The sequence below is a fragment of the Podarcis pityusensis genome (genome assembly GCF_964106645.2).
Source record: "Podarcis pityusensis genome assembly, chromosome: 11".
Taxonomy (NCBI): Eukaryota; Metazoa; Chordata; class Lepidosauria; order Squamata; family Lacertidae; genus Podarcis; species Podarcis pityusensis.
This window is the reverse complement of record NC_138036.1, coordinates 2,763,040-2,789,974: the sequence shown is the minus strand read 5'-3', so window position 1 is coordinate 2,789,974 and position 26,935 is coordinate 2,763,040. Positions and strand designations below refer to the sequence as shown.

General features: G+C 53.3%; 2 protein-coding genes and 1 long non-coding RNA gene across 4 annotated transcripts in view; 1 reads left to right on the top strand and 2 right to left on the bottom strand.

The window, feature by feature from the left end:
• The window catches only part of LOC308458829, a 334,934-nt gene that overhangs the window by 86,798 nt on the left and 221,201 nt on the right, over window positions 1–26,935 (bottom strand). The gene's annotated exons all lie outside the window — the stretch shown is intronic.
• Window positions 950–4,509, bottom strand: RPP25L (ribonuclease P/MRP subunit p25 like). Its single transcript, XM_080973720.1, has 2 exons — window positions 4,381–4,509; window positions 950–2,296 (listed from the first exon to the last, which is right to left on the bottom strand). The coding sequence occupies exon 2, from the start codon at window positions 2,266–2,268 to the stop codon at window positions 1,711–1,713; it is 558 nt and encodes a 185-aa protein (XP_080829846.1). The 5' UTR covers window positions 2,269–2,296; window positions 4,381–4,509; the 3' UTR covers window positions 950–1,710.
• Window positions 11,322–26,880, top strand: LOC308458949 (uncharacterized protein). Of its 2 annotated transcripts, XM_080973827.1 has the most exons (4): window positions 11,322–11,584; window positions 11,919–11,961; window positions 14,436–14,536; window positions 14,687–26,880. In XM_080973827.1, exons 1-4 carry the CDS (start codon window positions 11,345–11,347, stop codon window positions 26,828–26,830), a joined length of 12,528 nt encoding a protein of 4,175 aa, XP_080829953.1. In that variant the 5' UTR covers window positions 11,322–11,344; the 3' UTR covers window positions 26,831–26,880. The 2 variants fall into 2 exon arrangements, with proteins under 2 accessions (XP_080829953.1, XP_080829952.1); XM_080973826.1 differs by having other exon boundaries at window positions 14,436–26,880.

Below are 26,935 nucleotides of genomic sequence, written 5' to 3'. Positions count from 1 at the left end.
TTTCTAGAGGGAATCCAGGCTGACCACTCAGCCCATATAATTGGCCCATATACAATGCAACGTGGCAGTGCCAGCCTTCAGTATCAAAGGCAAGGTTTCCTTGGGCTTGAAGGGGGCTTTGTGAATATTTTAAGGGAACTGGCAGACACATCCCACCTCAAATTACACGCAGCAAACAGCATAAAAGATTAAGGAAAGCCACTTCAAAGGGAAAGATGAGTTTAGGAAACAGACCTGACAGGCAGACGGCAACATTCAGACACAGTCACAGTCTGGAAGAAAGTGTTTCAAAGAGGCAGAGGACAGAATGAAGCGAGGGTGAAAGCAATGATGGGCCCTGCAAAAGAGGAACAGCACCCAGATATTATCAGGGGCAACTCAGTTCAGGCAGCGGCTGCAACATCACAAGGCTGATAACTTCAAGGACTCCCAAAGTCGCTATCATGCAAACACCACTTGTTCTCCAAGGAGCAAGATCACAGGGTGTTTGGGACCAATACTTCTTGCTCACCCACAGGCAACGTTCAATTCTTAATTCCTTTTACCTTGCCTTATTAAAGAAAACATGGGATTTTCTCCTGGCAAAGGTAAATCAAGAGTCCTCAACTAACTAAGGGCTGGTAATCTCAATTTAGTCTTTGGACAGCCCTCCTGAATGAATAATCAGCTGTCAAGTTCGGAGATAACAATAAATTTGAATTATTACCTTTACTGGCTTAATTGTCAGCCCTTTCTAGCACTTTTTGAAGCGAGGAGGACAGAAGAACCAAGTCCTCAATCTCCACCCCTCACCCCAAGGGAGTTCCTTGGAGTACGAGCCCCTGACAGGTCCAGAGAAGAACTGAGCAAGGTGTATTAAGACCACAAGAGAGAGGAAGCAGTGCAGCAACTTAGATGGAATGGGAGTTGGGGGTTGATGTGTTCAGAGATGACAGAGCAATGTCAGGTATGTGGATGAGCAGTGAACCTTTTAATGGCCTGGTATCTTTTACTGGCAAGACTGCTTTGGAGACAAAAATAAAACTCGCTGAACAAAATTACATGGCGTCCAACTCCTAGCTCTTAAGTTACAAACACCTGATGAGATGCTGCGTTTTCATGTACAGGTACATCAGGAAGTCCCTTGGCACAATCACACACGAGGCACTCGCCTCTCACCTTTGTGCTGTATCCCTTCCTTTGAATGCCCAGGACCTTAATGCAAAAGCAAGAAAATCTAAAAGCATGGAGGCCCTCAGGCCACAAGGAAACCAGCAATGTTTTCCGATGACAATGTGAAAATATATCCCGGGGTTGCAGTAATCTGCTGATCTTGTTCATATGAACGGAAGAGGGTTAGATGGCGAAGGGCTAGGCCCTTGCAGCATCAGGAGAAGAGACAGGTAATGGGACTTCCTCCCTGTTTTCATTATCCTTCCCACGAAGAAAGATTCTGCACATTGCCATTTCAAGCACCCAAATTGTGAACATGCCGGGCACAACCCAGTGACGCATTTCCTGTTTGTCCCCTGTTCAAATGAGGGGGAAAGCCACAACACAAGACCCCGTCTCAGTCTGCCCAACGCCAGCTGACTTCTAAATTCAGACAGACTCTCCTTTCCTTTCCTCCAGATGCAGCCAGTGTTTCTAACGCCTCCCACTTTATTCTGATAACCAGCCGGCTTTCCTTGTCTCGGGGAGCAGTTGCTGCCGTTCTGAAGCTGGGCTTGCTCAGGGCTTTTTGTAAGAGTCCTCCCGTCTACCAGAGCGGGGAAGCTTCCGAGCGTGAGCGGCGCCTCTGCCTCCCCCCTGCTTCCTCTTGGCCTGGCCCTGGGACTCTGATGCTTTCAGCGTTTCTAACCAGAAGGCGTCAAAAGACCCAGGAGCCTGGTAGCCTGGCTCTTGAGCGTCCAGCGGATCTTTGCTCAGCAAGACACAAATGGCAGGAATATTCCGCTTCACAGTCAAAGAATCAAGGCCGGCCTCTGGCACGATGGGCTCCCAGATCTCCTCCGTTTGCCTAAAGAACACTTTGGTGATCTGGTGGAGGTTTTGGAGCCTTCTCTTCATGATCTCCACGCAGGTGATGGTCTTGCTGATGGCCTTGCCAGCGCCACTGAAGAGGACCTGCCGCACGGCCTCCGACTCCATCTTGCCAATGGCGTAGCCCATCAGGTTCCGGATTTTGCTGCCGTCCTTCACTTTCATTTCAATTATATCGGAGGGCAAGTTGGTGAAGGGAAGAGGCGACGGCTTCTCCACAGTCTTGGACTTCTGATAGTTCTCCATGATCCCCACTGCAGGCACCTGGGTTGAGCTGGCTGGACGGGGGCAAGGGAAAGACACAACAGTCACAAATAAATCCAGGGACTCAATTAATGCTAAGAAAATAAAATACTATGAATATGTAGCAAAGCAATTGCTTCACTGATCAGGGTTTCATGCACTCCACCCTTCCATCTCCTAACAGTGACCAAAAAGGGGAGGAAAGTGAGGGGAGCTAAACTCTAAATAGAAAGCCAAGAGGGGGTCATTGGTTGTTTCTTTCTTTGTACAGTAGTACCCCGGGTTACAGACGCTTCAGGTTATAGATGCTTCAGGTTACAGACTCTGCTAACCCAGAAATAGTACCTTGGGTTAAGAACTTTGCTTCAGGATGAGAACAGAAATTGTGCAGCAGCAGTGGGAGGCCCCATTAACTAAAGTGGTGCTTCAGGTTAAGAACAGTTTCAAGTTAAGAACGGACCTCCAGAATGAATTAAGTTCTTAACCCGAGGTACCACTGTACTTGTTAAATGTATTTTTTGTTTTTATCTTGTATTTTTATGCTGTGAACCGTCCCGAGATCTTCGGATGAAGCGTTGCTGCCGCGGACCGTGGAGTCAAAAAGCAGAGCCCCGCAACTTTTGAGCTGGTGTCAGAAAAAAGATTTGCCCCAAATGCCAACTCTGGACCGAATGCCATGTTACCCAACCACAGGCGGTTTATGCATTTCAGGGGGTCACGAGTCAGGCCTCTGCCTCTCAGCAGATTACAATGAAAGAGGAGGGAGGGAGACCTCAAAAAGGATGGAGGCAGATGCAGACATGCTTAAGGCTGGGGATCCGAAAGGGCAGCCTCCTTCAACTCTGTCGCTTCCAGAGGTCTCGGGGACTCCCCAATACTGTGCTGCCAGGATGGCTGAGATGAGCATGTGGTTCATAGGGGATGGATGGGGGGTTGAGTGCTCAGGGGCCACCCCCAAAGCTGAGTGCTGAGGGCGCTGGACTAGCACCTGGGGGGGGGGGAGACCAGGGCCCAGATCCTCCTACTCAGTTGTGGCCTTGGAAGACACTCACATGTGGCCTGCCTCGTCCCTGTCCTACCTCGCGGGGTGGTTGTGTGCATGCACGCAGGGAGGAGAGGGAGACAACGATGCAGTACAAGTATACAAAGAGGTACACATCTATCTATACACAAAAGACTGCATGCACACACACACACATATATAGTGGTACCTCGGGTTACATACGCTTCAGGTTACATACGCTTCAGGTTACAAACTCCGCTAACCCAGAAATAGTGTTTCAGGTTAAGAACTTTGCTTCAGGATAAGAACAGAAATCGTGCTCTGGCGGCGTGGCGGCAGCGGGAGGCCCCATTAGCTAAAGTGGTGCTTCAGGTTAAGAACAGTTTCAGGTTAAGAACGGACCTCCAGAACGAATTAAGTACTTAACCCGAGGTACCACTGTATATACATAAACAGACAGACAGACACACACACACATATATACACACACAAAAGACACACACATATATATATATATATGCGCACACACACAGACACACACATACACACACACACACACAGAGACATACACACATACATATATATATATATACACACACACACACACACAAAATACATATATATATATATATGCGCGCGCACACACACACACACACATATATACACACACACAAAATACAGATATATATATATGCGCACACAGACACACACACATATACATATATATATATACACACACACATACACACACACAGACACACACACACATACATATATATACACACACACAGAGACACACACACACACACACAATATATATATATATATATACACACACACAAAAAATACATACATACATATGTATATATATATGCGCACACACAGAACACCCCCCCCCACCTCGAGGTACCGCAGCTCTTTTAGGCAAAGCCGGCCGAGGGCGCCCCTGAGCATGCGCAGAGTGTTTTCCTGCCGGGGGGGGGAGGCGGCTCTCTGCACGCGCCCAGAGGCTCCCTCGTCTGCTGGGAGGGAGACAGACGCGCCGCCCCCGCCGACCTCCTCGTTCCACGCCCTCCTCTCCGGCATTCCAGGCGGAGGCAAAAGGGACATACCTGCCGGAGGACGGACAGACGGAGCGGCCGCCGCCTCGCTCCCTCGCTCGCCTTCTTCGCCTCTCAGGCAGCGGAAGCGACGAGAGGGCGGTACTCGTCCTCACTGCGCACGCGCGGCCGGGCGGCCATCTTGGGGCGAGCCGGAAGGAGGCGGGCCGAAAGCGAGAGACAGGCAGCGCAGCGAAGCCCCGCCTCTCCCGACGAGCGATTGGGCGAGGGCGCGGCGGGCCCCTCCCCCTGCCGCAGACGGGCGGGCCGCGCAGGGCGGGCGGGCCGCCTGCAGGGGGCGCTGCGGGAGATGGAGATCCCAGCCGCGGAAGATGCGCGGGGTCCTTGCGAATAAAATCCACCCCGGGGGGGGGGGTTCGGGGGGGGTTTCCGCGGGCGGAGCAGAAAAACTCTTTTTTTTTTTAATAATATTTATTAACGTTTCAAAAAATACAAAAAATACAGAATACAAAAAGAAAAAGAATAAAGTTTTTTTTAAAAAAATATATAACCAAAAAAAGTAAAAAAATAAAAAAAATAAAAAGAAACATACCAAATAAACAGTTAAAAAGACATTAATTTTCCATAACCTATCTTCCCTATACTTATTTCCCCGGACCTCCTCATACCTCCCTTTTTTGTATTCCAGTTCAATTTGTTAGTTCAGCAAATCCTTACCATTAAAATCACCCAGTTGCAAACCTTTTTTCATATCTCTTAAAGTATTACAGCTAAAAACCTCTTAGTTTCTATCCAACATCCTTCTAAAATTCCTTAATTTTACAATATTTCTGTAAATAGTCTTTAAATTTCTTCCAGTCTTCTTTCACCGACTCTTCTCTCTGGTCTCGGATTCTGCCACGGAGGAGAAAAACTCTCAGCGAGTCGCTCTTTTTCCAAAATGAAAATTCTTCATTTCAGAGTTTTTTCTTTAAAAAAAAAATAAAAATATTAGATTGTCCACAATAATAACAAAAACCACAAAGCAAAATGATACACAAGAACAGAAAAAAAGAAAAATACATGAATGAACGAAAAAAGGGGGGGAAAGGGGGAAAAAAAGGAACAATAAACAGATAAACAATAACAACAAACTTATTGTTGTTGTTTAGTCATATCCGCCTCTTCGTGACCCCCTGGACCAGAGCACGCCAGGCCCTCCTGTCTTCCGCTGCCTCCCGCAGGCCCTGTCTGCTTTTAGGGCCTTTTTGAGCCCTGAAAGCAGACAGAGACTTTGGAGAGAGGGTCAAAACAAAGCCATGGGTACAATGGGGGCTCTTCCTTAGGCTGCTAAGAGTGTGGACCTCAGGAGCAGGAGTGCCAACTTGAATAAAATATTGGGGGGCAGGTAAGCCCCACCCCCACATAAGTGATCACAGGACGGGCCTCACCCATACCGTTTTGTAGCAGGAACCCCCCACCCCAATCATTCAATTTGTACAAACTTCACACACTCACACTCACACACTACATATGCCACACTTCTGTTATAAATTCATAGAAAAATCAACCATACATCGGATTTGCACTGTTCCATTTTTATTTTACTCCATATGACAAGGACTATCAAAGGGGGGTGGCTTGGTTCTGGTCAGCCATAAACCCTTCACCATCCCAGCACATCCACAGGAGCCCTGCCCAGTTGCTATGCCAACCCTGATGGTCCTAGACAGAAGACCATCAAGATCACAAAGAATTTGCATATGGGAGTGGATTCAGCATGGACTGAAACAAAGGACAATGATCAGATCTTCCCTCTGGGGGCAGGAAACTGCCAACTCCCCTTTGTCTCCTGGAAGTGACTCATGGGCAGGGGGAAAGGAGGAACCAGCCAGGTGACAGGACACTCAAGTTACCACCACAACTCCTCCCTCAACCCCTCCTTTCTGTAATGTATGCATGATGTTTCTGGGGGTGGGCTTGACCTAGAGGATGGGAATTTCAAAAGTTTTTATCTCTTGCAAGTGAGGGGAACACCCTGTTGCAACAGTTCAATAAAGGCCAAGCCTACAGGCTGCTGTTTTGCTCCAGGTTATCCTGGTTGGTGTCTTTGTTTTTGTCCAAGGGAGCCCTCGGATTTTTCCGGTAACAGTTTGAATGGCAATGCCCATCAACCTTGGGGGGGGGGCCCAGCCCCCTCAAATATTTTATCGGGAAGGGCAAAGAAATGTAGCCTTATGAGGCTTTGCCCTTGGGTGGGAAAAATATTGCGCCTGGGAAAGGGAAGTGGGAGTCAGCAGACACTCAAGGAATAGTTTCGGAGAAAAGGCTTTTATTTCTACCATCCATGAACTGGTAGAAGGAGCAAGTGTGATAAGTCACAAAAAGCATGCACGACTTCACAATCATGTGCCCAAGCATATATACCCCTTTCCCATTCCCTCCCCCTTTCTCCTCCCTCAGGAGTTCCTCTGAGCATGAACAGAAAGCTGTCTTGGGACTATTGTGGACTCTTGGCACCCTTCCCAGGAAAGGGGTTTCAGAGTGTTCAAATATGTTTCAATCTCTTGTTCTAGCATGGTTCCTGGACAGAAAGTAAGTTGCAATGTGGTTCTTTAGCAAGGCTAGAAGGCATGAGAAAGGCTTGAGAAACAATGGACTGTTCTCTACCTTTTGTTACAGCAGAGCGGAATGTTTCTGATGCTTAGCTGCTGAGAAAATGATTTTGAAAAGCTTTGAGAAGCTTTGAGCCTGCTTTGGTGGGGGGTGACTTCGGGTCTAGGTGAGGTCACCTGTCCTCACCTTCCTTCAGGGACCTCAGCCTCTTAGAGCTGGCATCGGATTTCAGGCAAACTCCTCTCTTTGTCTGTCTGACTCTCCTCTCTTGGCCCTGCCATTTCCTTTCTTGCGCAGTCTGAACTGTTGTTGTTTAGTCGTTTAGTCGTGTCCGACTCTTCGTGACCCCCTGGACCAGAGCACGCCAGGCACTCCTGTCTTCCACTGCCTCCCGCAGTTTGGTCAAACTCATGTTCGTAGCTTCGAGAACAGTGTCCAACCATCTCGTCCTCTGCCGTCCCCTTCTCCTTGCACCCTCCATCTTTCCCAACATCAGGGTCTTTTCCAGGGAGTCTTCTCTTCTCATGAGGTGGCCAAAGTCTTGGAGCCTCAGCTTCAGGATCTGCCTACAGAGGGTGGTGAATACAGCACAAGAAATTATGGGCTGTCCCGTGAATCTGCTGGATGACATTGCGGAAGAACGTTGCCTCAGGAGAGTGAGGAAAATTATCAGGGATGATTCACACCCTGGCCGGCACTTTCTTGATCTCCTGCCCTCGGGCAGAAGATGTAGAATCATGATTAGTCGCACCAACAGGGTAAAGAACAGCTTCTATCCGTGGGCTGTTAGGCTGCTGAATGAAAAGATAACAACAGGGCAACGGACTTTCGGGTTAGGCCATAGTAGGACCAACTTGGCCAGTTAGCCCTGGTGATCATTTGATGTCTACTGACTGGGGTTTGTTTGTTTCCCCCCAAAGAATTACCGCTGAATTTTTGAATTTTATTGATACTGATGCTGCATTTTATGTTGTGTTTTATGCTGTTTTTAAGTCGTATTTTAATCAATGTTTTATATTTGCTGTTAGCCGCCCTGAGCCTGGTTTTTTAACCAGGAAGGGTGGGGTATAAATAAACATTTATTATTGTTGTTATTATTATTATTATTATTATTATTATTATTATTATTATTGGATTGGACAAATTCATGGTGGAGACAGTTATCGATGGCTGCTATCCCCAGTTGGACGCAGCAGTGCTTCTGCATCCCAGTTGCTAGATGGCTCTTGTGCTCCGATCCTGCTTGTGGGTTTTCCCACTGGGGCAAATAATAATAATAATAATAATAATAATAATAATAATAATTTGTATTTATACCCCGCCCTCCCCAGCCAAGGCCGGGCTCAGAGCGGCTTACAAGCAATAATAAAAACAAGTTAAATGATTACAACTTAAAAACAAAATTAAAAATACAACATTAAAATATTGAAACATTAAAATATTAAAACATAGCCTCATCGCAGGAGGAGAAGGAAAAGAAAAAAGAAAGAGAGGGAGGGAATCAAATTGGCTCCAAGCCAAAGGCCAGGCGGAACAACTCTGTCTTACAGGCCCTGCGGAAAGAAATCAGATCCTGCAGGGCCCTGGTCTCATGAGGCAGAGCGTTCCACCAGACCGGAGCCAGAGTTGAAAAGGCCCTGGCTCTGGTTGAAGCCAATCTAACTTCCTTAGGGCCCGGGACCACTAGGGTGTTGCTATTTATGGACCTTGAGGCTCTCCGTGGGGCATACCGGGAGAGGCGGTCCCATAGGTACGAGGGTCCTAGGCCATGAAGGGCTTTAAAGGTCAAAAGCAGCACCTTAAATCTGACCCTGTACTCCACCAGGAACCAGTGCAGCTTGAAAAGCACTGGGTGAATATGCTGCCATGGCAGGGACCCCGTGAGGAGCCTCGCTGCAGCATTCTGCACCCGCTGGAGTTTCTGGGACAGCTTCAAGGGCAGCCCCGCGTAGAGCGAATTACAGTAGTCAAGCCTGGATATTACCGTCGCATGGATCACTGTGGTCAGGTTGGGGCGGGAAAGGTAAGGGACCAACTGCTTGATGCGGTGAAGTTGGAAAAATGTCGCCTTGGCTGTTGCTGTAACTTGCGCCTCCATGGAAAGGGAGGCGTCAAGGATTACACCCAAACTCTTAACGGAAGGCAATGGCACTAATTGGGCCCCCGCAAGAGAAGGGAGTTGGTCCCTCATCCCCATGCCATCCCGACCCAGCCATAGGACCTCTGTCTTTGAAGGATTTAGTTTCAATCGGCTCCCACGAAACCATCCAGCCACAGCTTCCAAGCATCTGGTCAGTGTGTTCAGGGCCGAGTCGGTGTGGCCATCCATCAGCAGATAGAGCTGAGTGTCATCAGCATATTGGTGACAACACAGCCCAAAGCTCTGGATAATCTGGGCAAGGGGGCGCATAAAGATGTTAAAAAGCATTGGGGAGAGGACTGCGCCCTGCGGCACTCCACACACCAAGGAGTGGCGCGACGACATTTCCCTCCCTAGTGCCACCCTCTGTCCCCGACCAGAGATAAAAGAGCACAGCCAGTTACGGGCTATGCCCTGTATCCCCACGTCTGCGAGGCGGTGGTCCAGAAGATCATGATCGACCATGTCAAAGGCTGCTGACAAATCTAAAAGGATCACCAGTCCTGACCCGCCTCGATCCAGCTGTCTACGGAGATCGTCTGTTAGGGCAACTAGAGCCGTCTCGGTCCCAAAACCAGGACAGAAACCGGACTGAAATGGATCTAAAGCCGATGTTTCCTCCAGAAACCTACCAAGCTGTTCAGCAACTGCTCTCTCAATTACCTTACCCACATATGGAAGATTTGAAACTGGGCGGTAATTGGATAGGTCTAAGGGATCTAATGAAGTTTTCTTTAAGAGTGGACATACCACTGCTTCCTTCAGTTCCCCTGGGAATGTCCCCGTGTCAAGGGACAAATTGATAATTTCAACCAGGGGGGTCCGCGCAACATCTGAACACTTCCTAATCAGCCAAGACGGGCACGGATCAAGGAGGCAGGTGGTGGGCCTACCAACTTGGAGGAATCTATTCACATCAGCAGGGAGTATTCGATCAAAATGGTCCAACACTGGACCTGAAGTCAGTCGAGGGGCCTCCAGTTCAGTCACTGTATCTAAATTGGCAGGGAGGTCACAGCGGAGCAACAGGACTTTCTCCGCAAAAAAGCTCGTGAATGCCTCACAGCTGTGGGTCGAATTTGTGCTTAAATTTGGTTGTCCTCCTAAGGACATTATTGATCTAATTATTCTAAAAAGTTGTGCTGGGCGAGAGCTAGCGGATGCAATGGAAGCTGCAAAGTAAGATTTCTTAGCAGCTTTCATAGCCATCTCATAGGCTTTCATAAGCGTCCTATAAGATGTTCTTGAGGCTCCGTCACGAGTCTGTCGCCATACTCGCTCTAGCCGTCTGAGATCCCGCTTCATTTTCCGGAGCTCCTCAGTAAACCAAGGGGCCCGGTTTCGACAGGGTCGCAGAGGGCGCTTAGGCGCGATTTCTTCAATGGCTGCCAAGAGCCGGTTATTCCAGTCCTCAACAAGGTCATCTAATGAGTCGCCAGGAGGAGCAGGGTCCCGCAAGGCTTGTCGGAATCTATCAGGATCCATCAGTTCTCGCAGACGAGCCCCAAATAGGTTCGCCACCCGAGCAGGGGAGGAGCGGGAAGTCAATCTTGGCTTTCAGAGTGATCAGACCATGGCACTTTTAGTGATCAGACCATGGCACTTCCACAGGGGGGAGCATGATCACATCTATGCCAGCCCCAAAGATTAGATCCAGCGTGTGGCATGCTTGATGAGTGGGGCCCAAAACAAACTGGGAGAGCCCTAGTGTTGCCATGGAAGTCATTAGGTCCAGAGCCTGTGAGGAGGGAGCGGCATCGGCATGGACGTTGAAGTCTCCCAAAACCAGTAGGTTTGGGAACTCCAAGGCCCAGCCCGCCACCACCTCCAGCAGGTCTGACAGGGTGGCTGCAGGTGTGCTGGGTGGTCGGTACACCAGCCAGACAGCCAAGCTCTCCTTGGTGCCCCACACGAGACCAACACATTAAATGCCGGAGATCGCCGGTGATGGCAGAGCTCTGAAAGAGCAATCCTCCCGGATTAACAACGCTACTCCTTCCCCCCCGACCCACAGTCCGCGATTGATGGAGGACAGAGAAACCTGGTGGTGTTATCTCATGTAGGGAGACTACTTCGCCTTCCCGTACCCAGGTCTCCGTCACACGTCAAATGGTTGGCTGCCCTAGATGGGTTCCTTTTGGCTGGATCCAGCAGACCTTTCTTACGTTCAACGATGATGCAATAAAGGTGTTTTCCGCCTGCACGGAAACGTTTGTGATGCGCTCCAGAATGCTCCCGGCATCCGGCTCAGAAGCAACTCCAGCATTGGCCAGGAACGCAATGCCGTGGATTTTTGTTTCGACTTTGGAGATGGTTTCCTACAAAAGCATCGCTCTCCTTTGGAAATTGCTCTCCTCCCTGAGCAAGAATGCCGTCTTGGTGCTAGTCCTCTATTTCATGTGGAAACTTCTGGGAGGTTTCCCTATGTTGGCCAGCGCTTACTCCTGGCTGCGGAAAAACTGCAGACGTCCTTCGTTCTGCCCCGAAATTTCACCAAAGCTCCTTTCTCTCGCAGAACGGGTAAGTCAGTCTCCTTGGCTGGCCCACCGAGTCTTTGCCTGGGGAGCTTGGAGCCAGGGCTGCTGCAACAAACAGCTGTGCAAGCCTTTGGGATCAGAGATGCAAGAGGGCATCAGAGGAGAGAGGGAAGGGAAAGGAAGAGGGACTGAGGCCAGTGCTGCCCCTGACCACAATTCAAGGCCATGGCACCCTGCTTGAAAACCACTGATGTAGGTTAATAAGTCTTTTGGGTCTGGGAGGGCTGTGAGAAGAAACAAAGGCAAAGGCCTCCTGTTCCCTTGTTCCCTGCCAAGACAGACACCTCTCTCTGCTTGTGCTTCTTCCTTCGTTGCAGTTTTTTCGGAAGGTCACAGACTGGCGGAAGAAGATCGAGGAAGGTAAGAAGTCTCCTTCCAGGCCCCCAGCTCCTTCGCTGCAGCTCCTTTCCTCGGGTGCAGACCTTTGATAAGATAAACTTTATTCGCATTAGCCAACGGCCATAGCAACATAAAACAAGCGATATATACAAATAAAATATATACAAATAAAAAAGACTGCAATGGGTAAAAAGGGCAATCAAATGACCAAGATTATCGTTCAGATGGTGGCCCTTAATCTCATTGTACCCTCAATAAACCTAGCAACCTTTGCTGTTGTCTGATCATTTTGATCTGATAAAAGAAAGACCAATGTGGCCTCAGATGGGCGGCCTGGGATGGTGAGTAAGAGTGGGGTGATGATCTCATTCCTCGGATCTTCATAAAGGGGGCAGGACAGGAGAATATGAGCCGCTGTTTCCAGATTGCCATCTCCACAGGGGCAGAGTCGTTTCTCAGTTGGAATCTTTTGGTATCTGCCCTCAAGTATGGCAGAGGGCATCACATCCAGTCTGGCCAGTGTGAAGAAGGCACATCTGTATTTTGGGATAGTTAATTTATACAAATATGGTGCCAGGGAATCAAACTAAGAAGGGGGGGAAAGGCATACCAAGGACAGAATTTCTTTATAATGGCCAGATTGTTCTGTTGCTCTAAGTCCTTCAGACGCTGTCCAATTAGCCTTTTTGCTTTAATAAGGCCCCTCATGAGAAGCTGATGTGGGTGGAGTCCGCAGGAGATGAATTTTTGGTGCACAATTTTGGACCACACACTTTTATGGGGGTCTTGTGTCACTAAGGGCAGTAGACTGGGTGGATTTAGATTTAGACGGAGCCAATAATTAAGAGTTCTTTGCCAGGACTGAGCTTCTACAGAGGGAAGACTTGCCTCCAGTCGTAATTCTGCATTTGGGACATTGCCAAGCTGGTCGTGGGAAGAAGGGAGAATTTCGATTCCGTTTGCATTCCCAGGCGATCCTGCCTCATTCACCCTTGGCAAGAAGCGGCGGGAGAAGGAAAGCCCAGCCTCTCTTTGAGATTTGCGCTTCTCCCATTTTCTTTGGGATAAAAATTCTATCCGGCAAAATCACATACAAATGTGCATACCGGAAGAAATTCACACTTGAAATACAGGCTTTTCCATGGTGACTCGCCTGGTGCCCTTGTCACATATGCTTAGGCACCAGGCAAAAACATTCCTCTTTTAATCAGGCCTTTGGGGCTTTTAACTATCCATGGCCTTTTTGCCTGGATAGGGGGATTTAATTTTTATTTTTTTGGCAGGGGTGGCTTACAATATTGTAATTCCTGGTAATTTTTGCCATTTCGTCGTAGTCCATCAGAAACCAGGTAGAGAGGGACTTCACGTCCCAAGGTCATATTTAGCCATATCCTATGGATCTCTAACAGGAAGTTGCCACCTGTTTCTTTGCTTTGCTGTGAACTCTCTTGATTACTTATTAAAGTTCGAAAGAAAGAAGATAAATTCACCATGACAAAACTGCAGAAGGGCGCCATTAACTGGGAGCAGGAGCCCCAGGGTGGCGTAACGGTTAGAATTTTGGGCTTTGACCTGGGAGAGCAGGGTTTGAATCTCCACTCAGCCACAAAACTCACTGGGTGACCTTGGGCCAGTCACTATTTCTTAGCTTAACCTACCTCCAGAGCTGGGCGATATATCAATGTATCATCCAAAACCATTTTGAGGTCCATATCATGATATTGTTTTTTGACCTAGCAATATATTGCGAACCATGATGTGTGTGTGTGTTTGCTACGCAAAAAGGACAATGTGGGGGAAGCCATGAAGCGAACCATTGCTGCTCTCAATTCCTACAGCCTGTTAACTCTGCTGTCTCAGCACGATGCAAGGAAAACCGTCAAGCCGTCCTTATTTCAGATATAGTGATAAATCAGAATATCACTGATTTTTAGCTTGTCATCTATCACAATGTTGATCTATCACACTGGGTGGTGCTGTGGTCTAAACCACTGAGCCTCTTGGGCTTGCCGATCAGAAAATTGCGGTTCGAATCCCCACAACAGAGTGAGCTCCCGTTGCTCTGTCCCAGCTCCTGCCAACCTAGCAGTTCAAAAGCACACCAGTGCGAGTAGATAAGTAGGTACCACTGTGGCGGGAAGGTAAACGGCATTTCTGTGTGCTCTGGCTTCTGTCACGGTGTTCCATTGCTGCAGAAGCAGTTTAGTCCTGCTGGCCACATGACCCGGAAAGCAGCTTGTGGATAAATGCTGGCTCCCTCGGCCTGAAAGCGAGATGAGTGCCGCAACCCCATAGTCACCTTTGACTGGGCTTAATCATCCAGGGGTCCTTTACCTATCACAACGTTGGGAACCGGATATCCCCCAGCCTTACCTACCTCAGCGGGTTGTGGCGAGGATGAAATGGGGAGAAGGAGAATCATGAACATCACCTTGAGATCCTTGGAAGATAACGGTGGTCTAGAAATCTAATAAAGCCTTTTCTTCCCATCGCAGGTATCAAGCACAAGGTGTTTTGCAGGCTACCAGACGGCATCGCCCAGAGGGCTCCTGGGAGCTCTGTCCGCCAACTGCTGTGTGATGACGTGGCCTGCAAGGTGTGTGAGCAAGCAGCTCAGGAGGCCTCGCAGCTGATGAGCGGCGGCAGAGCAGGCGGCTACAATTTCCCCAGCATCCGGGCCCCGCTCTCCCATGGGCCTTGTGTGGGGCGCCCGCTCCAGCTTGACGCACCTGATTCCTTCCCACAGAGTGCCAGCGCTCCTGACCCCATCTCTAGAGATCCTCCCGTCACCCCGACAAGACCGGCCTCGTGCGGCAGGCCTCTACGTCCCTCCAACTTCCCGGCGGACAATAGGGAGCAAACCTTCTCCATCGCAGAGCGTGTTTCCGAGGGCTCAAGGGGAAGCAGCCACCGTTCTGGCGGCCTAATCGGACAGGAGGAAGAAGTCCTCTTCTCGTCCACTACGCAAGAGATGTCACAGATGAGCAGGACGGCGTCTGCTTCCGACCTGTCCGAGTTGTCTTTCAGCAGCTTGGAGGGCGGCAAATCTTGCAGGTGCGGCCAGGTTCCCTGTAAACCGCGCAAGCGCCGTAGGGACTCCGGCTGGGTCAAGAGCTCTGCGGAATCCCAGATGAGCGGCAGAGACACAGAGAGTTTCTTTCTCCGGATGAGAATGTACTCGCAGAGCTCGCCCAGTGAGGCCAGCCATGGCCGGGGACGCAAGACGACGTCACCTCAAGAGGGAAGGAGTGAAGCCCCCCGTAGCACGAGGGACCCATCTTCCAGCAGGGCCCAGGCGTTCGTGTTTACAGCAGCTGACATCTCCTTTCTGGACCAGGCCGTAGTAGCAAGCTTGGAATCGCACCTGCTGGGGAAGAGGGTGCAACACCTTCTGGGGCTGCCCTCAGCCCTCCTCAGGTCCCTCCAAGGCTTTGTGCCCTCTGCTCCGCGTCCTGTGCCCCAGCGGGGCCCTGTGGGTGTTACTGTGGTGACGGGTCCTCAAGCCCTCTCCTTTGTGGCTGAGAGAGCAAAGAAGAGGCTGGAGCACCACCTGAAGAAAATGGTCCAGATGAAGCATTGGCAGCTGCCCCAGAGGGTGCAGGAGGCCCTTAGGCAAATGAAGCCACCTTCACAGCCTAGAGAGACGCCTACATTCCCTCAGAAGAAGACGCCAAGCTCCTCCAAGAAGCTTGCAAAGGAGAGTTGCTCGGCGCTGAGCTGTGCCCGGAAGCAGCAGGTGTTGCAGAGGAATTTGGCCAAGAGAGCCCTTGAGACGCAGCTGGGTGTGTCCGCTCCTAAAATCCAGCAGTTTCGGAAAGCCTCCCCTCAAGCCCCGAAGCCTGCACTCCCCAAAGTCATCCCGCCCGGGTTGAGACCTCCAGAGCCGAGATCCCAGCAGATCCATTTTCTGGACCTGCAAGCTCTCAGTCACATCCAGCTCAACATTACCCACAAGAAGTTGACCTGTCGCTTGGGGCTGCCCTCGCTGTACCATAGGTCCCTTGCCCAGCTGTTCCCGGGTGCCGTGTTTCAAGCGCCCACCTTCCCCTTGCCCAGAAGATCTGCAGCGTTTGGCTTCACCTCTACACACATTCGGTTCATCTGTCCGAAGGCCCGAGAGGAGCTGGAGTGGCATGTCAGAAAGAAGACTCTGCAACACGCCTGGGGGATCCCGGGGCTCGTTCAAAGGTCCCTCCGGATCCTCCTATCAACCTGCCATCAGGTTCGCCCCAGGAACGCCAGGGCTGGTGCGGTGTCCATTTCCATACCCGAGCTCTCCTTCCTCAGCAGGGCCACCCAGAGGGAGCTGGAGAAGAATGTGCAGAAAAGGATTGTCAACCAGCGTTGGAGGCTGCCCCAGAGGGTCCTTGACTCCATGAAGCTCCTCTACCCACAGGGTCAGCTTGGCAACATAACGGGCTCCAAGCCGAGCTCCTCCAAGAAGCTTGCAAAGGAGAGTTGCTCGGCGCTGAGCTGTGCCCGGAAGCAGCAGGCGTTGCAGAAGAATTTGGCCAAGAGAGCCCTTGAGAAGCAGCTGGGTGCGTCTGCTCCTAAAATCCAGCAGTTTCGGAAAGCCTCCCCTCAAGCCCCGAAGCCTGCGCTCCCCAAAGTCATCCCACCCGGGTTGAGACCTCCAGAGCCGAGATCCCAGCAGATCCATTTTCTGGACCTGCAAGCTCTCAGTCACATCCAGCTCAACATTACCCACAAGAAGTTGACCTGTCGCTTGGGGCTGCCCTCGCTGTACCATAGGTCCCTTGCCCAGCTGTTCCCGGGTGCCGTGTTTCAAGCGCCCACCTTCCCCTTGCCCAGAAGATCTGCAGCGTTTGGCTTCACCTCTACACACATTCGGTTCATCTGTCCGAAGGCCCGAGAGGAGCTGGAGTGGCATGTCAGAAAGAAGACTCTGCAACACGCCTGGGGGATCCCGGGGCTCGTTCAAAGGTCCCTCCGGATCCTCCTATCAACCTGCCATCAGGTTCGCCCCAGGAACGCCAGGGCTGGTGCTGTGTCCATTTCCATACCCGAGCTCTCCTTCCTCAGCAGGGCCACCCAGAGGGAGCTGGAGAAGAATGTGCAGAAAAGGATTGTCAACCAGCGTTGGAGGCTGCCCCAGAGGGTCCTTGACTCCATGAAGCTCCTCTACCCACAGGGTCAGCTTGGCAACATAATGGGCCCCAAGCCCTATGCTGTCGATCGGCAGAGAAGGCAGAAGGCCCAGAGGATGGTTGCTCCAGCCCCACCGCTGCTCCTGCCCACTCAGCTGGCCAAGACTCAAGTGGTCCTGCGGCCCCACCTTGCAAAGAAGAGCCTGGAGATGAACTTGGAGGTCTTCCCTGCTGCCGTCAGAGTCTCCTGGAGATACAGGCTCCTCGTTCTGAGGAGGCCTCTCCCCAAGGTGATCCGCCCGGGCCACAAGCCGTTGCTGCCGCGCAGACCCTTGCCTCTCTCGGTGTTCGCAGAGCAGGTGAGCCGGATCGAAGTGTCGGTGAAATGCAACCACCTGGCATCCTTGTGGGGGCTGGGCACCCGCTATGCAGAGACGCTTAGGGCAATGAGGTCCCCTGGACCTTCCAGGCGGAGGAGGACAGCCTTCACCTTCAGCGGAGTGCAAGTGACGATCCTTCCACGAACAGAAGCAGCAGCTCTGGAGCGTCACGTCAGCAGGAAGAGGCTCCAGCATGAGTGGGGCTTCCCAGTCCTTGTCCAGAGGTCGCTCAGGTACCTCGTTTGTGAGCCGCCCCCTCTGCTTCCCCTGAGGCAGCCGGGGGTCTCTGCCCGTGTCCTGGTGCAGGACTTGTGCCTTCCGCAGAGCTTCCGCAACCGCCTCGAATTGCATGTGCAGAAGATGAAGCTGCAGCGCCTTTGGGGGCTGCCGAGGAGGGTGGTGGAGTCTCTGAGGTCGCTCTTCCCGGAGCTCAAGGCTGCTGCCCACCGGCAGAAATCACCTGCTGAACGGGGGGCGAAAAGCACGCTCAGGAAAGTTGGGCCTGAAAGCCTCCCTGTCACCCCCGTCGTGGGCACCCTCTGCGCCGTCTGCCGTAAAAGGAAAGTGGACGCAGTGTCCCGGGGGTTCCCCAGTGTGGGACGCCAGAACCTGGAGAAGATCAGGGTCCACTCGGCCAAGAAGTCCATGGAGGTGCATTGGGAGATTTTCCCGGCCGTTGCTGTGAGCTCTTGGAGACGGGTGGTTTTGATGTCCAGGCAGCCTCTGCCCAAGCGGATTCTCCGTGGCGTCAAGCCCTTGCAACCCCGGAAGCTCGTCCTGACCTTTGTGCTGGCCGAGGACTTCAAGAAGATTGAGGTGTCTGTGCAGTGTAAACACCTGAGCTCCCTCTGGGGGCTAGGCCAGCGGTACGTGGAGGCCCTGAGCGCAATGGCCCCTGCGCCACACCCACAACCTCCCAGGTCCAGGAAGGCTTCTCTCGGGTTCTCCCCGGCCCAGACTCTGTTTCTCCTGCAAGAGGACCGGGAGTCCTTGGAGCGGCACGTGAGAAAGAAGAAGCTCCAGCACGAGTGGGGCTTCCCCGTCTCTGTCCAGAGCTCTCTCAGGGCTTTCATGCAAGGTCCCCCCCTGCCAGGACAGGTGCCGCTTCCAGGGGCTTCCCGCAGAACCAAGATCTGGGTCCAGACACTGCACAGGGAGCTCTTGTTTCTTCCTCGCAGCACCCGCGTGCGCCTGGAGCACCACATCCAGCGGCTGAAGCTCCAGAGGCAGTGGGCATTGCCCAGGAGGATCCTCGAATCGATGCAGTTGCTGTTCCCGGGGGAGAAGATGCTGCCAGCAGGAAGCACTTCGCGGGAGTCCAGCTTTGGGGCTTGTGCCAAACCGTGGACAGCTGGTGCCAAGGGTGCTGAGCCGGTCAGGGAGAAGGGCAGAAGGATGGTGGGTGCGGCCGCGCATTCCGCCAAGCTGTGTCTCCCACTGGAGGGCATGTCTCTGGAGAAGCTGCAGCTTCACGTGACTAAGAAGAGTTTGGAGGTGCACCTAGGAGCCTTCCCTGCTGTGCCCAGACACTCTAGGCAAAGGGCATCGCTGTCCCTCAGCAAGACTCTCCCCAGGCTGATCCGTCCCGGCTTGGCGACCTTGAGACCCCGTAGCTCTTGCCTCTTGTTCAGTGTAGATCAAATGGGTCAGATTGAACTGGCCGTGCATCACAACTACCTGGCCTCCCTGTGGGGGCTGGGGACACGCTACGTGGAGGCGGTGGCTGCGATGGCCCCCCGGCCGCCCTTCCGAACTCCGGCCAGGCGCAGAGGGGCCGCCTTCGAGTTTTTGGCAGTGGAGACGCTGTTCTTCCAGAGGTTGTCCAGAGAGGAATTGGAGCTGCACGTCAGGAAGAAAAGGATGCAGCACATGTGGGAGTTTCCTGCCCTCGTGCAGAGGTCGCTCTGGGGCTTTATGCAGGGACCACCCAGGCTGCCCGGCCTTCCCAAGACCAGCATTCCGATCTGCGTCCTGCATCAAGAGCTGCTTTTCCTTCCTCGGCGCATGTGCCGCCTCCTGGAATTTCACATTCAGAGGAGGAAGCTGCAGCAGAGGTGGGGTTTGCCACGGAAGGTCCTGGACTCCCTGCAGCAATTTCTCCCCACTCCTCCCCCAGGAAGGGCTCCGCTTCCTCAGAGTGGCAAGGAAAAGAAATTGACAAAGGCCACGGGATCCCGGGCGGCTGATGCGAGGCTGAGGAAGACCTCCAATGTTCCCCCAGTGAAGAATCAATGCTTGGAGAGCTCCACCAAAGCTACTCTGGATACCCATCTCAAGAAGAAGGCTCTGGAGAGCAAATTCCAGTTGATGAAGGCACCTGCCGGCTCCATCAGGCGAGCCCCTCTCCCTAAACCTCCTTCCCTCCCCTCTGGGGTGAGACCCAGAAGGCCCCTCCTGCTTTTTGTTGAGCAAGAGGCTCTGTTGAAGATCCAGCTGAACATCAAGCAGAAGCATCTCACGTGTCTTTGGGGCCTACCTACTTTGCAAATCAAATCCTTGACCAAGATGTACGGGAAAGTTCCTGGGCAGCCACTGCCAGGAAAGGTCGCCACAGTCGGAAGCTCGGCAAAGGCCCTGGGGAGAGAAACACCCAAGGGCCCTGCAGCAGCAGGCCTTAAAGCCTGGAAGTGGGGGGCATCTTTCCTCACACTGGACGCCTCAAATCTTCTGGAGATGCACGTTCTGCGGAAGAAGCTGCAGCACACGTGGGGCCTGCCAGCCACAATTCAGAAATCCCTCTCTGCATTTCCCCGGCCCCCCTCTAAACTGCAAAGGTCTCCAACCCGTGCAGTAAAAGTGAGGGTCGTGACAACCCAGCGCCTGGTCTTCCTGGATCCCGTCACAGCGGGGAGCCTGGAGGCCCACTTGAAGAGCCGGATTGCGGCACACCGATGGGGCCTTCCCAAACTGGTCCAGGAGTCGGTCAAGGTGTTCCTGCCTCCTGGGTCTGCTCCCCAAGCTGATCAGGCACAAACCCCACTATGTACCTGCAGCAAAGACCTCCAAACCTCTCTGGGCACTCGTGGCCAGCGCCTCCGGGCAGCTACATCACCTTCCCAAGCTGACCAGACGCAAATCCCACTATGCACCTGCAGCAAAGACCTCCAAACCTCTCTGGGCACTCGTGGCCAGCGCCTCCGGGCAACTACATCCCCTTCCCATGCTGACCAGACGCAAATCCCACTATGCACCTGCAGCAAAGACCTCCAAACCTCTCTGGGCACTCGTGGCCAGCGCCTCCGGGCAGCTACATCGCCTTCCCATGCTGACCAGATGCAAATCCCACTATGCACCTGCAGCAAAGACCTCCAAACCCCTCTGGGCACTCATGGCCAGCGCCTCCAGGCAGCTGCATCGCCTTCCCATGCTGACCAAATTCCACTATACACCTGCAGCAAAGACCTCCAAATGCCACTGGGCACAGGTGGCCAGGGCCTCCAGGCAGCTGGAGGAGAAGCCCAGAGCCCGCTGGAGAAGCAGGTGGAAAGTGAACGGCAGCAACTACCCAGAACAGGAGGGCAACCTTCCGAGCTATCTCCAGGAGGGAGGCACGTGGAAACCTCACAGCATGGAAGAGAGACTCCAAAGAGAGAATTAGACCTGTTGCCAGTGGTAACAACATGCCTTACAGATGAGGCCAGGGAATATCTTGAATTCCATGTAAAGCGCAAGAGGGTCCAGCATGACTGGAGCCTGCCGTCCGCTGTGCAGAAATCCCTACGGGCCTTTGCCCCACCTCCCCCTGAGCTGCAAGGGCCTGCAAAGGCTAGAGCAGTAGTACTCCTCAGCCCTGAGAAATCGGGGGGCCAAGGGAAAGGGGGCGCAGCTGCCCACCCACCACAGTCTGTGACGAAGGCGATGATTCCTCGACGGATCCTGCGTTTTCTGTGTCCAAATGTAAAGGATTGCCTGGAAACCCACGTGAAGAGGTGGGCCACAGAGCACAGGTGGGGGCTGCCCCAGATGGTTTGGCGTTCAGTGAGGGCGGCTCTTCCTGCTCAACAGAAGTCCAGTGCGGGAGAAAAAAAGCACCCCGTGCGACTCTCAAAACGTCACCACGACTCGCCCCAGCGGCACGAAGTCCATTCCCATTCTGAGACAGAAGAGTCTAAAGGGGTTCTCCATGCTGGAGAAAGCAAGCGTCCTGTACAACTCTCAAAATATCACCGTGACTCCCCCCGGCAGCAGGAAATCCATTCCCATTCTGAGGGAGAAGAGTCACCAGGGCTTCTCCAGGCTGGAGAAAGGAGGTCTCCTGTACAAGTCTCCAAACATCATCGCGACTCCTATCAGCAGTGTGGAATCCATTCCCATTCTGAGGGAGAAGAGTCGATGGGGCTTCTCCATGGTGGAGAAATGAAGACTCCTGTACAAGTCTCCAAACACCTTCGCGACTCCTCTCAGCAGTGTGGAATCCATTCCCATTCTGAGGATGAAGAGTTGATGGGGCTTCTCCATGCTGGAGAAAGGAGATCTCCTGTACAAGTCTCCAAACACCATCGCGTCTCGTCGCAGCGGCAAGAAATCCATTCCTATTCTGAGGGCAAAGAGTCCCTGGCGCTGCAGCCGTCCAAAAAAGCATCCCCTCAAAAGCCAAAGGGTCATCAGAGGAAACAACGGCCGGCCAGAAACATGGGCACAACTGTCGAGATATCGCCCACGCTGCAGCCACCTTTCCTCACGGATGAGGCCTTTCAGCTGCTTGAGTTCCACATCATACACAAGAGAATCCAACATGCGTGGGCCGCTCCGTCTGTTTTGCAGAAGTCCCTCGATGCCCTGGCCCCGTTTGCCCTCCACTGGGGAGAGGATGCCCCCAAGACGCATCGTTGGGATGGAGAAGAAGTGAGGGTCATCGCCAATGACCTCTCGTTCCTTAAGCCAGACACCAAAGAGCGCCTGGAGGCCCACATTACGACCTTGACCACCAGACACAGGTGGGAGATCCCGAAACGCGTTCAGCAATCCCTGAAGACCTTTCTGGCCTCCAGGCCCCCCTCCCGATCTGAAGTGGGTCTCTTGCCTTGCCAGTGCAAATCCTGGCAGGCGGCCAGAGACGATTATCAGACGAGTGACGACGACAACAAAGGCTCTCCTCAAGGAACAGAGGGCAGGAGGAGGGCAACCAAGAAGCAAAAGGTCCTCTCGCAAGGCCAGCGGGGAACAGCGACACGTGTGGGGCATGAAGCGAGTGTTTTCTTATTTCCCGGGGTGAGGCTGCCGTTCCTCCAGCATGAGGCCCAGAATGTTCTGGAACTCCACATCCAACGCAAGAAGCTCCAGCATGCCTGGGGCCTGCCCTCCGCTGTGCTCAGGTCCCTGCAGGCATTCTCCCCTCCTCCCCTTGAGTCGCACAAGAAAAGGCCACCAAGAAAGATTGTGGCCCGTCAGATTCCTTGGGAGGAAGGAGACATGCAGAGTGTTAGTCGGAGCCTCTCCTTCCTCAGCCCAGAAAGGAAGGAGCATCTGAACGGCCACCTGAGGCGTATGATTGAGAAACGCAGGTGGGGCCTTCCAGAACGCGTCCAGCAGTCGCTGAGGGCCTTCATGACTTCCAGGCCTGCTTCCCAACCTGAACTGGGTCGGCCACGGCAGCCCTTGCCTCCTCCCTCAAAATCCCCCCAGGATGTGGCTGATTCAGAGACTGAAGGTGACAACCAGTTGGCTTCTGGGACAGAAGGAGACAATGAAGACGACTCCAGCAGAGAGGCAACGCAGAAGCTCGGGGGAAAACTCCACCACAAGAGAGAAGCAGCTGCTGCAGCTGCCCATGTTGATGTGTCAACTTTCTTATTTCCTGAGGTGGCGTCTCCTTTCCTGCCGCACGAGGCCCAGAATGCTCTGGAGTTCCACATCCAACGCAAGAGACTCCAGCATGCCTGGGGTCTGCCCTCCGCCGTGCTCAGGTCCCTGCAGGCATTCGCCCCTCTTCCCCTTGAGTCGCACAAGAAAAGGCCACCAAGAAAGATTGTGGCCCGTCAGATTCCATGGGAGGAAGGAGACATGCAGAGTGTTAGTCGGAGCCTCTCCTTCCTCAGCCCAGAAAGGAAGGAGCATCTGAACAGCCACCTGAGGCGTATGATTGAGAAACGCAGGTGGGGCCTTCCAGAACGCGTCCAGCAGTCGCTGAGGGCCTTCATGACTTCCAGGCCTGCTTCCCAACCTGAACTGGGTCGGCCACGGCAGCCCTTGCCTCCTCCCTCAAAATCCCCCCAGGATGTGGCTGATTCAGAGACTGAAGGCGACAACCAGTTGGCTTCTGGGACAGAAGGAGACAATGAAGACGACTCCAGCAGAGAGGCAACGCAGAAGCTCGGGGGAAAACTCCACCACAAGAGAGAAGCAGCTGCTGCAGCTGCCCATGTTGATGTGTCAACTTTCTTCTTTCCTGAGGTGACGTCTCCTTTCCTGCCGCACGAGGCCCAGAATGCTCTGGAGTTCCACATCCAACGCAAGAGACTCCAGCATTCCTGGGGCCTGCCTTCCGCCGTGCTGAAGTCCCTGCAGGCATTCGCCCCTCTTCCCCTTGAGTCGCACAAGAAAAGGCCACCAAGAAAGAGCGTAGCCCATCCGTTTCCTTGGGATGAGGGAAACGTCAAAATTACGACTCGGGGGCTCTTGTTCATCAACTCGGAGGTGAAGGAGCGTCTGGAAGCGCACGTGAGGAGTCTGACTGCAGGACACAGGTGGGACCTCCAAAAACACGCTCAAGAAGCCGTGAGAGCGTTTCGGCTTCCCAGGCCCCCTTCTGTTGTAGAAATGGGGCCGGAAACTCACCCCCGTGACTATCAAGAGGCCTTTCGTATCCGCTCCCCATTTGAGCTGGCAAGCTCTGTGGAGAAACGCCAGGACAGGCAGAACGTGTCAGGTGAGCTGGAGGAGGAAACGCTGTTGGCAGCGGCCCCGTCTGCCACTTCTGCGACAAGCATAAGCTGTGAGAGAGAGCTGCCTTTCCTTGCCGGCCATCTCCAGGACTTTCTGGAGTTCCACATTCAACGCAAGAAGATCCAGCATGACTGGGGCCTGCCAGTCACCGTCCAGAGGTCGCTGCGTGCATTTGCTCCAGTTCCCCGGGGACTACAGGAGAGTCCTTTGACCGGCACAGGAGCGAGAATCGCTGCAGCAAGAGCAAAGGGCGTTGCCGCAGGAACAAGAGCAGGCACCAAGAAAGGACGCAAGGCAAAGGAGGTCCAAGTTGGTGCCAAACAGCTGCATTTCTTGCATGTAGGCACAAAGGAACATCTGGAGAAGCACATCCGGGGCCTGAAAGTGGAGCACCGATGGCACGTTCCCAAAGTGGTCCAGGAGTCGGCGAGGGCGTTTATTTTTCATGCTCATGGACCAGAGGAGGAAGAACAGCCGTCCACGTATGAGCAGACCCTCGACACATCAGACACCCCATTTAAGACGGAAACGGAACAAGAATCCAGCTCAAGTTGGGAAGATCCACGCATCTACCACGCAGAGCTTTTTCCTGAACTAGGGCAAGACAGTGGAGAGGCGTCGTGGGTGGAAACAGAAGAGCCGTCCCTTTGCCTCTGTGGGAAAACGCGGAACCACACAGCTGCCCAGGAGGCAAGGGGTGGCTGGGAGGCCCCGAGAGAAGCTCCCCGCAGGAGCCGATTGCAGGAGAAACCTTTGCAGGGATCTTGGTTGAAGAAGGCCAGGCAAGTGCAGCGCTCAAGGATTCCTGACAGGATCCAGGATCCTGGGGTCCCCCCTCTCTCACAGCCCACTCGCAGACCCCCAAAGTACGTACACAATGCCAGCCGTCGGCCGGAGAGGAATCCCAGCTCCCAGAGGGTGAGATATACCTGCGGAAGAATCACTCACCTGGCAGCACGCTCTTCAAATACATCCCTTGGGAAGAGGAAGAAGAAGACGACGACGAGGGTTCCATGGCAGCCGGAGGGTAGCTTTGAAGAGATGGCAGACGACAGCCACCTTCCACCTGGGCAGCTTCCGCTGTTGCCAAAGGGCTCTGAAGCTGGCTGGGAGCACAGGAAGGTTTGCAAGCTACCCAACTGCTCTTCTCCGTCCCATTTTTCGAGGAAGGCCACTGCTGCCACCTCCTCCTCCTCACAGCTGGCAGTAGAGCAGAGATGGCAGCAGCAGGAGCAAGAGGAAGGTGCAGAAAATGGCAAAGAGGGAGGCTCCTCTTCTCTGCTCTCAGAGGATATTGAGCAAGTTCCTGGTCCATCGTCTGGAGATAGCATCAGGGATGCTTCTCTGCCAGAGCAAGAAGCCACTGAGGCAGACCTTAGGCCTCTGCAGGGGACAGAGAGTGCACAGCAAGCTAGCCTTTTTGCCCCCCAACAGGCCTTCCTGAAGCAGGCGTACGCCGTCGAACCCCAGTCGTCCTATGAGGAGGTAGTGGCCAGAACCTACAGGATGGCCGGCAGCATTCGCCAGGTGAAGTCAAGGAGCGTCCTGCGGACAGGAGGCAGGAAGGTGGGCTGGGGCAGGGAGAAGAGGATGGACTCGCCCAGCCAGACCATAAGAGATGCTGACTGGGCCACCGACACAGGGCGCCAGGCATCTTCTGCCACCAAGGAGCTGGGAAGATGGTCCTCAGAGTCCCTGTGCCAGGAATGCCTCAGCCTGAAATCTCCTTCCTGGAAGGAAGGGAGCGAGGAGGACTCTGTGGTGGCCCCGCTCCATCAAGGAGCCCGAGGCCTGGAGGAGGCCTCGAGCGACAGCCCCAAAGACTCCGAGTGGCAAGCGCTCCCTGCGTCTCCAAAGGAAGGCTTCCTGGGCGCAGAGGGAGGGTTCCAGAGGCACTCGGCCCCGGACAACGAAGCGGCGGTGGAAGGACAGGAGGAGCAGGGCACCTCCTCGGGCTCCGAGGAGCAACGCCCCGTGTCGGTGGGGAGCATGTCGCAGTTCAGCACCGAGTGGGAGTGGGAGCAGGTCGGGGACTGGGACAGCAAGGAGGAAGGGTTCGCAAGAAGCGACTGGATGGTAAAAGAGGAGGAGGAGGAGGAAGGAGGAGGCAGCAGTGGCGGCAAAGCAACGGGGAGCCGCAGGCATGAAAATTCCCCAAAAAACAGCCATTCCCTGGTGTCCCTGAAGAAGGCGAAACCTTCCCAAACGGCCTTGCTTTGGGAAGCAAGATTCGTCCTGAGTAATATGGCAACGGAATCAGCTTCTGGGCCACAGCAGGCAGTAGCAAAAGAGGTTACGGAAGGGAGGGTGCCCCTTGGTCAAACCGCTTCACCCGCCGCCAGCCAGGGATCTGGGGAGCGAAGCCGCTACTCGCAGTTCGTAGGCACGGCGCCTTCTGATGAGAAAGTGACCCTCCTTAGTAAGATCTTGGAGAGAAAACTGTCCTTGGATCAAGGGCTGCGGGTCCTCAGACATGGTGGCGAGAGGCGAAGCAAGCAGGAGAATTCTGGGTTTTAAACGGGAAGATTGCATATTGTAATATTCTCCAATAAATGCCTAGCTCATTAGCGCTGTGTTCTGGGGGCTCCCATGTTTGCAATGCACTGTTCTCGGCACGCCACT

Bases quoted from the DNA above. Each gene is read 5' to 3' on its own strand.
- RPP25L (XM_080973720.1), bottom strand. From the start codon at position 2,268: ATGGAGAACTATCAGAAGTCCAAGACTGTGGAGAAGCCGTCGCCTCTT.
- LOC308458949 (XM_080973826.1), top strand. From the start codon at position 11,345: ATGCCGTGGATTTTTGTTTCGACTTTGGAGATGGTTTCCTACAAAAGC. The intron at 11,585-11,918 runs GTAAGTCAGTCT...CCTTCGTTGCAG, and splicing joins TCCTTTCTCTCGCAGAACGG to TTTTTTCGGAAGGTCACAGA. The intron at 11,962-14,435 runs GTAAGAAGTCTC...TTCCCATCGCAG, and splicing joins GCGGAAGAAGATCGAGGAAG to GTATCAAGCACAAGGTGTTT.